Source organism: Epinephelus fuscoguttatus, linkage group LG6 (assembly GCF_011397635.1).
Source record: "Epinephelus fuscoguttatus linkage group LG6, E.fuscoguttatus.final_Chr_v1".
NCBI classification, from domain to species: Eukaryota; Metazoa; Chordata; class Actinopteri; order Perciformes; family Serranidae; genus Epinephelus; species Epinephelus fuscoguttatus.
The window spans coordinates 7,602,824-7,614,905 of record NC_064757.1 but is presented as its reverse complement, the minus strand read 5'-3'; the positions used below and the strand labels follow the sequence as shown (position 1 = coordinate 7,614,905).

The 12,082-nt window shown below is 37.8% G+C and overlaps 1 protein-coding gene across 2 annotated transcripts in view; it reads right to left on the bottom strand.

Annotated features, from left to right (window-relative positions):
- The window catches only part of stxbp1b (syntaxin binding protein 1b), a 35,313-nt gene extending 25,788 nt beyond the window's left edge, over positions 1-9,525 (bottom strand). For both annotated transcript variants that reach the window (XM_049579889.1, XM_049579890.1), the window contains exon 1: positions 9,463-9,525. In XM_049579889.1, the coding sequence (XP_049435846.1) occupies positions 9,463-9,499 (37 nt within the window). In that variant the 5' untranslated portion in view covers positions 9,500-9,525. The remainder of the gene's footprint in view (positions 1-9,462) is intronic.
- Between the last annotated feature and the right edge of the window lie 2,557 nt (positions 9,526-12,082).

Sequence of the window (12,082 nt, the reverse complement as noted above, 5' to 3'; positions counted from 1 at the left end):
GCAAAAAGTACCCTCCGTGTTGCCAATAGATTATGTTTACAAGTGTTTCCATCTGGCTGAGGTGCTCATTCAGACCTCTCTAAATTCATTATCAGCTAAATACCTGTGGCTGCCAGCAGCAGGAATACGTGTGTAATATCTGCAGTCTCCAGTTTTTTGGGGGTTTTTTTGTATGGTGCAATTTTTACATGCAACAGGTACCTACATTAATTATTCAAATCATGACAGTAAATTTGTATAGTGTCTGACTTCTGTTACATTAAGCAAATGTCCAAACCACATTTCCTCTGGACATTCGGAGTAAAGTCTGTCAGCTGAATTACTACTGAGAGGTCTCACTTTATGGAAATTGCCTGATTGCTTCTCTCATAATATGCACAATAGTGGCATTAGTAGGCACTTGTTAATAGACCCATAGCCAGGTCTCACCTAGGGTGCCACCAAGGATAGAACTGGCACTGCACCTAAGCCAGCTCCATTCGCTGAAGACATAAATGATATGAGGTTGAAAGCTCTATAAACCCAGCAAGTACACCTTTGAGCTCAGATTATTTTACAAAGACACCATTCTGTAAAATGCATATTGAGGCAAAATTAAAAACCCAGGCATTGTTTGCAGATATTGATATTTGATTTTAAAGGCTATCACATAGCAGAAGTGGCCTACCAGTTAAGCAAAAGTTTGATTAGCCAGCCTGATTTTAACATGAACTCTGGTCCAGAGTCCAAGTCCAAACAATCTCGCAGAGGGGCTTCTTAGGAGTTTGAAGTTCTCTGATTTAAGTTACTAAAATATGTTATCAAATTAATTATTTGTTATTTATTTTGGGCAAATTAATGTGATTCTGATGTTGGGTGTTTCAATGTAAAGCAAAAATAATCTCTTTGTTTTGTCCAAACTGTGGGTATGTATTCATCAGTAATTACTAATTAGTATGTGGAATGTAAGTATTAATTTATTTAGAAAGATGCACTATGGAAGCACAATATATCATTTCATTTTATAATGTCATACTGCAAAAAAAGCTAGACTAATTAGGCACATGGTATTAGTAGGTGTCTATAGCCAACAATGGTATTCTGGCCTGGGTGCACCTAGCCAAGGTGGCTAGCCAACACAGTGGCAACATTAAAATATGATGTTAACACGAACATGTCTTTTCAGCAGTTCTTTAAACTACAGCTTATGTACACAGTGTACATTCAGCAACTTTATACATCCTAAAAACTCTGTCCGAAAATAACAAACCAACTTTGACTCACACATAACTTGTACCCCAGCCCCCTGTGTGAAACTTCTGTGCTCATGACGAGTATAAGCTAATCACAGCACACAATAGGATCCATAATTACGCATCAAGGGATAGCTGCTGCAGTGTGACTATTCTCACTCATGTGCCAACAGACACTCCAGCATAAACATTATATTGATATTGTTTCTCTAATAAAAAGAAAAAAAAAGCTTATTTCTGAGATATCTGGATAGTGGTTAAGTATATCCAAATATATTCTCATTACCACTGGAAGAGTGTACAGAAAACATCTGGATACTGAGCTCTGAATGTGACAGCTTTGATAATAACAACTTTACATTGTGAACACTAGTACAAAACTAGATTTACCCCCTTGTAATTGTATGCCTTTGTGAACCAGTCAAGTTGCAGTTTACATCCATGTCTGTCCAGATTCATATGTAACCATAACATAGGACAATGCCTCAGATATGGATGTTGCTGAAAAGAAGCAACACATTCTAAAACACAGATGCTTTACACACATTTTCAACCTGGCAGCACAGAAGATTTATACAATCAGCACAATTTCGAGGTGAACCCCCAAGATTCATGTCATCAGTTCAGTGTCTGACCAAATGTATCACCTTCAGTTCCTCAGTTATGGTGTTAAATAATGGCCAGAAAAGGTAGGTGGGTAGGTACTTTATTAATCCCCTTGAGGAGAAAAAAAAGAGTATTTCCATAATATTGTTATGTCACTGTGAAGCTGACCTTTGACCTTTTGGATATAAACTGTCATCATTTTTATCGTATTAGATATTTCTGTGAATTTTGTTTTAATTTGTATATGAATTTTGAAGTTATGGCCAAAAACATACCAAAACCTCATCAGTTCATCTTTGTGTACGAGTGGACGTTTGTGCCAAATTTGAATAAATCCCCTTACAGTGTTTTTGAGATATTGCATTTACAAGAATGGGACAAAGAATGGGACAGAGGACATGATGTCTGTGGTGAGGGCTATCGGGGGAACAGAGGCATGAAAATGCCACATGCATGCAATCTCTTGACATCCTTTACCACAAGGGACAATGTACGCCCACACAGCTGCTGTGCAATTGGACAGCAGGGAAACAGAGGGACCAGAGAAATAACATGATCCCTGATGAGGAAACAGGATCATCCTCATCATAACAATAACATTATACCATATACTGCAATATAATCAATAATGGAGGGCTGAACCTATCAGAGATGGAATAGCACAGGGAGATGTGTCAGCTTTAAATGTGTGAATCAAACTAATGTAAGACAGGATCAAGCATTTCACAGCCTGTCACTTGTGTCAATGAGGAGCATATCCAAATTTTTCCCACTGGGGGTTTAAGCAACTGTTGTATCTGTCAGACTGAACATGAAGGTACACAGCGCTGGGAGGGACGGGCCCACTGCAATCACTGTCTCTAATCTGCCAATCCTCCCAATCCTCTTACCCCGTCCACCACTCCCCACCGCTATTTCTGGGCCGTTTCTGTGTCAGCGGATGTGACATCACGGGGAAGCAGCATCACTGGCTCGCACACACACATGCAGATAAATACACAGACAAGCACTCATCATCCAAAATAAGTCAGCATGTCCTGGTTCCACAGAGAGCCACAGTGACATTTCACTTGAGAGCTGTTCCTACGGTGTCATAAACACATTACCATGACTTTGGGACCACATGGCAATAGTACGCCAACTGTGTGGCTAATGATGATAATTGTGAATGACATAAGGTGAAACTGGAAAAAAAATTCTCTGTTTGTCACAGATTTAAGGACAAGCTTGTATGATTTATCATAAAACATTTCCACAAAGGTGGATCAGTCATCAGACCCTGCTTTCTGAGCAAAGCTGGCTGTGACAGTAAATGTGAATGGTCCTGTTTATCCAATTGGTCGACGGGATTAAGGAGAAGTGTTAGTGAGAGAATGGAACGCCACCTGACAAGCTTTCACAAGCTTTCGCATGCTGGATAAACAACAACAGACTGTTGTTACTGTGGCAGATAGATCTGTCTAATTCAGGTCTATAATGCTGTGTTTTATCACACCAACTAGCTCTGACTAGGTAGAGGATCAGCTCTTCTTCTCTGGCAAACACAATGTCTTACTGTAGTAAAAGCAGACATGATAGTAAAGGAGATTGTTCTTTTCATTGAGACATTAGTTACAACACTGTCTGAGTAACTGTAGCCTTTCCAACCCTGCCACAAGCACCCTGTGTTCATACTGTATGAACAAACAGTCCTTAAATTGCAACTCTGTCTCTTAGACATTACGTATCTACGTTACTAAACTGCTGTCCTAATTACATTGCGGCAATGTAATCACTGCCTAGATTATGCTCAGAGCCAACTTTTCTGTCAGGTAACTGAACATTACATTCATGTCCCGCATGACCAGACTCCTGTCTTAGGTTGAGGCAGCAAACACACTTTGGTTAAGGTTAGGGAAAGATCCTGATTTCAGTTAAATATTATAACAAAGCATATAGAGAGAGCGGGCCCTCCAACAATTTGTTGGTTGAGGAATGGGCCCTTATGAGCTATTGCTACCTTTAGAAATATGCTTGTTATCAAAGAAGAACTTGCATTAAATTAAAAACAGTGCAATTTGTTATATATGCACTTGAGAAAGTCAAACCCATCTCTGTCATGTTTATTTTTTTCTTTTTTTGTAAAACAGCCAATAGCATCTGCAACAAAATTCAATGCCTATTCTATATATATAAATCAACAATTAAAATTATGAAATTAAATTAACAATTTCTTACATTTTCATATTTTCTTTGGTATTTTTTTGTTATATAGAGATATGCAATCATGATTGCCGGGTAATATGTATGTTATCCAATGTCAAGTCTCTGATCATGTGACAAGACAATATGTCTGTCTGGGGCCCATCATAACTACCTAAATAACTAAACTAAATAATGCTGTTGTCACTACGATTTGATAATATATTGCAAGAATACCTATTTAGGCAGAAAAACACCTGCAATATGTTGTCAGTATTATTTTTTAAACTTAACAGTTGCATTTTTTTAGTTCTCAAAACATATTTGCTGTTTCAAATTAGTTATATATAAACATAATTTCAAGGAGACGGGACTGCAAATCTACATAACATTCTTTTCAAACAGGGAGACGTGTACAAACCGATACACATGGCATTTAGAATAGTTTTTTTTTTCTACAACATACTATTAGAAAAAAAACCTGCAGTCACAAAACTGTGATACATAATCAGAATCAAAATAGTCAGGCTAAACCAAAATTCTGACTTGAGTTAGTATCTCATTATCTTGACTAAACATATGAGAAATATCCCCAAGGTTTAAAATCCTGTTCAACCAGCTAACCAGAAGTGAAACAAGTTTGCAGCGGAATTTTGCACATATATTCAATAAAAATGTTATGTTAATGATAACCGTGATGGAAAATGCTGCATTTATAAGCAATTACAATAATACTACTACTAATAATAATGGATTTTATATAGGCACCTTTCAAAGATCTCAAGGACACCATAAAAAAACAAAAAACAAGCAGCCATGTAGCCATACATCATAAAAATCAACAAAGCAGTTATAATAACAACTTAATAAGACAACTGTAAAAATCATCATTCTAAAAACTATCAGTGCTATCATCAGTGCAAATCTCGATGTGTGTGTCACTACTGGAGTCAAGATCAGACTATGCCAGCTTGAAAAGGTGGGTTTTTCAGAGATGTGAAGGTGAAGCGAGAATCAGTGTTAAAAATGTCTTATTGAAGAGAGTTCCAGAGTCAGGGTTAAAAGGTCAGAAGGCTCTGGATCCCTTGGGAATCAAGTGGGCAGATGGTGATGTGAGTTGGATTGCTGAAGAGGATCTGAGAGTACAGGGAGGGTGTGCAAATATGAAGGAGTTCAGAAAGATACAGTGGGGCTAGGTTGTAAGGGGCATTAAAATGAGAAGCAAGATCTTAAAATAAACACAATATTTTACAGGGAAAGTGGAGATAGGCTTGGTGGATAGATAGACCTGAGTGTCATCTGCATAGCAGTGAAATTGAATGATGAATTTCCTAAAAATTTGGCCAAGAGGTAGAGGGGAAATGATAAATGGAAAGGGACCCAAGACAGAATCCAGAGGAACACCGCCAGAAATTGGAAAAAGACTGTGTTCTGAAATCTTTAAGCTGAAGCAAGTCACTATACAAAGTGCTGGGCAACCAGCTCAAGCAATTTGGATTCAGTGTTTTGACTTAGGATGCTTTGACATGTGGACAAGAGAATTTGAAAAATACTTGTATGCAAGCATATTTTTTATGACACAGGTTGCATATTTGATAAGAGACTGACAATCAGACTACATAGCCATTTTGTTTCATTTCATCATAAGAAATACCATGGAGATTTAGAGGTCTAGAACAAGGCAAATGTTGTGTTGAGTCCCGGTATAAACGTTGTATACCAGGAAACACCTAGTCCAGTTGCCAGAAGAAAATGTTGGTATTGTACGTTTCTGCAAAGTGCAAATAAATGTACATTTGTACATTTCATACGTATCACATCAGTGTATCTAAAGTGACATAGCATATGAGCTGACTTTGTCATCAAGAGATAGAGGATGACACGTGGGCAAGATGGCTGCCATGCTGCTGACCACTGTTCGAGACCAACAAACAACTAAACTGCTTGTGATTTAGTGAGTCATTGCTGTGTTTTCAGCAGTTTTTTAGGCTCCAGATGTGGTGGTAGTGGCATAAAAAAAACAATTGTTTTTTACCAAAGCATTTCTGCATTTCCTGCCAAGATAGTGGCCCAAAAAGTGGCTGTTTTTTATAGGGACATTGCCGCATTTATGACTGGAGTTGTGTCACCAAAAGCGGGTAACTTAAGCCAAAACTTTATCTTTTCCTAACCAGAACCAAGTGTTGTTTGTACCTACACATTCAATACCCACAGCATTATTAAAATGTAAAGAAACCTTAAGTTTCAAGATATTTGCTGTATAATAACATAGAAATGTAATGTACCTGTGGTTTGCAGAAACATACATTACCAACACTTTTATTTATTTATTCAGTTAACCCTTATTCAACCAGGAAGAAAAACTTCTGAGATTAAAAATCTCTTTTTCAAGAGGGTCCTGGCCAAGGCAGGCAGCAACATAAGTTACAGACAGACAAGATAGAACACAAATGCAAAAAATGAAATAGAATAAAATAAAATTTAAAAATAAAAAACAGCTCTAAAACAAGCAATAATTAACACAAAATGACATTACTACAAACAATAAAAATGCAAAAAGGGCAACTACACATGAATACAAAGACCAGCTCAACCAGCTAACGTGTTTTCTGCTGACTGGGTTGACATGCCTGATGTAACAATATGGCTCTCAGACACAATCCCTATTGGATTAAGTCTAGCTATGAGTTTTAATTTTAGTACTTCATCAGGTGTCAAGATATATCTAACACCTTTACAGAAATAAGGTACTAAAGGGTGTTTTTAATGTTCTTGGTATTTCAATAGGCTCCATGTAGGCAAACACTGCACACTACATGTAACAGGCGAACTTAAGGACTAACTGGTGAACATAGTGGAGCATTTAGCAACTAAAGGCACAAATATTTCTCTCAGGGGTAGGTGTAAACCAAACCATGGATAAGCTGAGTGAATATTACTCTTGCTTTCAGTGAAAACAGGTGCCCGTGGCTGTTTGAAACCAGGCTGATGAGAGCAGTGAGACTGAACTACAACAGTAACATTCATCTTCTTAAAACCAAAAAATGAGCTGAAGGATGTTGAAAAGCTTCTCATAGCTGAGGAGAAGTGCAGAGCTGGTGATAAATCTCTGTGTCCACAGAGATTTTCAGGGTTTTCAAATTCCTTTCAAACTACACATAGTTATTTGATCTATTGTAAATATTAAAAAAAAAACACTGATTACTGCAGCCTTCACCAGCCAACTGTCTCTGAGAAACATTATCTTACCTTAAGCTATCAAAACATACATATCAATTTTTCAGTGTAATATTCTTTGATAGTGACATGTGTCTTGAAAAAGCAAAGCATCTGCAAACAGAATAAGATTATCTCACTTATTTTTATGCGAAACAATTCAATCTTTAAAACATTTTTGTGAAGCTGCACCGTTTGGAGCAGTTTGTTTAACTGACAGACACTTGGAACAAGACTGGATTAACAGAGTAAAGTGGGCACTCAGGGCCCTGAAGTCCCCATATTCTGCTAATTACAGCAGTTTGATCGATTGCAAATTTGTTTGGAAATTTACACCATTAATGAAATGAGAAGAGCCTTCAACTGAGACCTGTGTTATTACCTGTAGAGGGTCAAAGAGAGGGTCATCAAGTCATGATACAGTGTCATGAAGTCATTGCTGTACCTTAAGTTCAGGTTAAATTTATACAAACCTGTACCTTAAAATGTCAGCACTTGTTTAGAGAAAAATAACTTGATGCCAGAAGACACGCCTTCTTATTCTTCTGCTTTAGTTTCTGGTTAACACACGTTGGACTGTAGGACCAGAACACAATTGGCATGGAAATGTATATTTTTACAGTGAACCTGCCTCAGTTTCATAACTGTAAAACTGATCAGATGAAACAGCTCTGCATCAGCCACAGTTAAGCAGACCTGCAACATTAACTTTCTTGATAATCAAATAATTCTTTTTGTCATTTTTCAGCACATATGTCAAACATTTGTTGTTTCAGGCCTCTTCAATTAGAGAATTTGCTACTTTTCTTTGTCATTTATCATGGTAAATGAAGAGTCTTTGGGTTCTGGACTGCCTTTTGGATAAAACAAGCAAACTGAAGATGTCACTTTGAGAAATTGTGATGAGCATTTTTCACTTTTTTTGACATTTTGTAGACTTAGTTAATCAGTTAATCATGAAAATAATCAGCAGATTGATTGATGATGAAAATAATCTTTAGTTACAGCCAAAAGCCAAGTGAGTCCATGTTTCCTTAAAAGCATCTGTAGCAGGTTCTAGAAACAGACAGGCAAAACATTCTGTTTGTTGGGGATGTGCTGACTGCTACTGCCTGTTAAGAAGTCATAGCAGATAAAAAATGCTTTCACCCTAACATTTATTTACCTACATTAATAACGGCAGTATTACCAAATAGAAAAAATAAACATCAGCCAGTGGTGGAACACACAAGAAATGTCCTCTTGATACAGTCTTGTAACTTATCTAAAAAGGGTTTTCTAGAAAAGTGAATAATTAACCAAAGCTATTAGTTATCATTTATTTATTAAAACGCCTAAAAGAATCCTTAATTGGAAAGAGGTACAATTTAATCGAATGCTGAGACTAATATATAAAACTGTAGCATTAAATAATTCCCATTGTAAACGAGCTTTTTACTCTCGTGGAATGATCCCTCTCATTTCAAGATTTTGTGATGCTACAAAGGAAGGCTTGCAGTTTGCGCATCTTTAGTCTCGTGAGAGCTTTGTGGTTTGTGTGAGACCAAACAAAGCTGACGCGTGTGCATGTCAAGATAGTAAATGGTTACATGATGTTTAGTAAAGGACTGGTGCGTATAGCCTACTGATGCTGACATAAGACTGACAGTGAAAACAAACATTTGTTGAGTTGTTATTGTGGCTGCTGGAGTCGGAGTCCTCTCCTCTTCCTCTGAGAATGATGTCAAAGCGCTTAATCCGCACAGACAAAGATTAGTGAGGCAGGATTTACACCAAACCAGGACTCCGTGCTCTAATGCGTCACACAAGCACCAATAATGGATCAATAAAGGGTAGGAACATCCATCAGAGTCTAACAGGACACCATCGAACACATGCATATTTATATTCTTCATCTCACTGAGAGTAAAGTCTGGAGAAACAACCATCCAGCGGGACGCACCGCTCGGATAAGTCAGTGCGTCGTTTGCGCATCGAACTTCCTAAAGATAAAACCCAGTGTCACCAGGAGCTGCACTGTCCTATATAACCATTATTAAACACAAACATTACATAATGCGGGATGCTTATATTTCACATTAAAGGTCTGGTAATGGGAATAGCCCTTTATGCACTTCATACAATACTTTACACAGGTTTGTAATAACAATCATTAAATCAGATGTGTATCATATGCCAATATGTTTAAAGAGAGGACAAATATTCTAATAAAAAAAAATCAACTTACTTTCTCCAACAATGGCTTTTAGTCCCAGTGGTGCCATGATGAGTCCTCTGCTGCGCGTCCACTTTTCCTCTGCAAACTGACCGGTGCCACAACTGACATACTGTCAAGCTCAGGAGAATAAGCAACACACTTCCGTTTCATTTAATACAAAATAAAAGCCTCCAGTATGAAAAAATGTAATACAGTGCCAATGGTTCTAAATTGTCCGTAGGTGTGAATGTGGGCGTGAATTGTTGTTTGTGTCTATGTGGCAGCCCTGCGATAGTCTGGCGACCTGTCCAGGGTGTACCCTGCCTCTCGCCCGATGTAGCTGGGATAGGCTCCAGCCCCCCCGCGACCCTCAAGAGGATGAAGCGGTTAGAAGATGAATGAATGAATGAATGAATGAATGAATAATAAAATCATAGTTGCTGTGCCATTTTAGACTGGATAGGTACTGCAGATATCTGTAATGTAATTCTTCCTAGTCAAAATGATCATTTTAGATATCCACAGTGACATTCCTCATATCTACTGTCGTGTCAGATAATCACAACGTCATTCTTCCTAGGGGAAATAGCATTACTTTTGCTATTTATGTGTATTGGGCTTTTGATTTTAGATAGCAACAGCATTATTTTAGATCACCAGAATGAACATTCTGTATGTCTGTAGCTGAATTCTTCCTTGAAATAATTCCAGTTTTAGATTTCTACAATCCAATTGTAACTGGTCATAATTTCATTTTAAGTATCCAAAATGGTGAAAACATTCCAGCTGTGTAGTTAAATTTTGAATGTACAAAAGTAGCATGCTGGCTGACACACTGCAAAATATGACTGGATGTAGCAGAACATCCTGGTATTTTTGGCACACTGCATTTGACATATTATGTACTGGGACATACTCAATCTTTTTCTGGCATACTACATTGTATGGGAAATGGAGCACACCGTGGTTTCTTCCTCATATCGGAAGGGAATTGCAGAGCCTCATGGTCTGTGTCAACTGTCTGTGTTTGGCTACTTTAGCAGAAGAGACGACAGGCATTTGCTCCAAAGCATTCTGGAGCACACAGACTTGAGGCAACAAGTGTTATCACAGAACAAATGTATTGTTTGTGCTGTTTAATTGAAACTTTTGGTGGGCTTTACATTTGGAATTCATAAATGTTTCTTTATAACATCATACAATGGGGCTGTCGTTCTGCTGCTGAGTGCAGTCCAAAAAGCATCCCTACAACGGGCTGTCACTAATAGGCTTTTATTTTGAAAACATGTCAAAATCGGAAATTAAATGACTGCTATTCAGTTCTGACTTGCTGTGACAGAAAGATGTCAGAAGCTATTAGGTTGAGATAAAAATTAAAAAGCACAAAAAAAGTAAGTAAACAAACATTTTTTTAAACTATTTACTTTAATATTTCATATTGTCATAATTAGGCTACAGATACTACTACTATTTACAATCATTCCATGCAGTTGATGGAAAATTACCAAGAAATCTGCTGCATACGCAATGCATGATATAACGAATCAAAAACTCCCCGGTGTCCACAGAGATATGACAGTATCCTATAATGTAGGAGTGACCTTTAGACAGTTCTATTAAATTACTGACTGTTTCCATGAGAGGGCAGCAGAGGAGAAGTAAAGGCATATCAGCTTCTCAAGTGGGAAAAGAGAGAAGCAATGAGCTCTCACTTTTCTGGAGAATAAACATCTGAGCAGTTTTGTGTCCACACTGTTTCATGGAGACAGAATCCATCTTTTCTCATATGTTTGAAATATGAAGGCTGTTTTATTACTCGTGCAAGCTTATTGTTGACGGAAAATGCAGCATTTAAATTTGCAAAAAGGCCAGATTACTGGAAGCCATGCATTTAGGGGCAGATTATGAGACAATGGGCCCTTGGGCACAGATGTGCAAAGAGCCCCACCACCTCAGGAGTAGGACACACAGACTTGTGGAGGTTTTGTGTCTCTTTTCAGTCATTATGGTCATTATGCATCCTTTTTTGTATTTTTGTGTCTCTGTTTGGTCATTTTGTGCCTCCTTGTAGTTGTTTTGTGTCTCTTTGTAATCATTTGGGCTCTCCAGGGTAATTTGGTGACTTATTGAAATACTTTTGTGTCTTTTTTGTGGTTTTGCGTTGCTTTGTACTCATGTCTCCCTGTTTGTATTTTTGTAGTTGTTTTTGTCTCTGACATAATTTTGAGTCCTGTGTGTTATTATGTGCATTTGTGTTTCTGTGAGGTAATTTTGTGCCCATTTTTGATCAATTTGTCTCACTTTGTAGTTATTTTGTGTCTCCTTGTGGTTGTATTGACTCTCTTTGTGATTGTTTTTGCCTGTTTTGTAGTTATTTTGTGTCTCTTTGCAGTTCCTTTGCATCTCTTTGTGGTCATTTTGAGTCTCTTCCTGGTGGAAGAGACTCAAAAGTGAAGCAAGTAAAGGCCAAGGGCCCCCTGTGTCCAGTAGACCCTTTCAGTAACCCATCAAAAGGGTCCAGGGGGGTAAAAATGAGTTGACCCACAGTTAGTTTCTGTAACGTATCTCTTTCTCCTCTTGTCAGTTTCTTTTGCCACCTGACAGCTGCAAACAGAGCAAAATCCTTGTTTTATTGAAACAGCGACAGTTC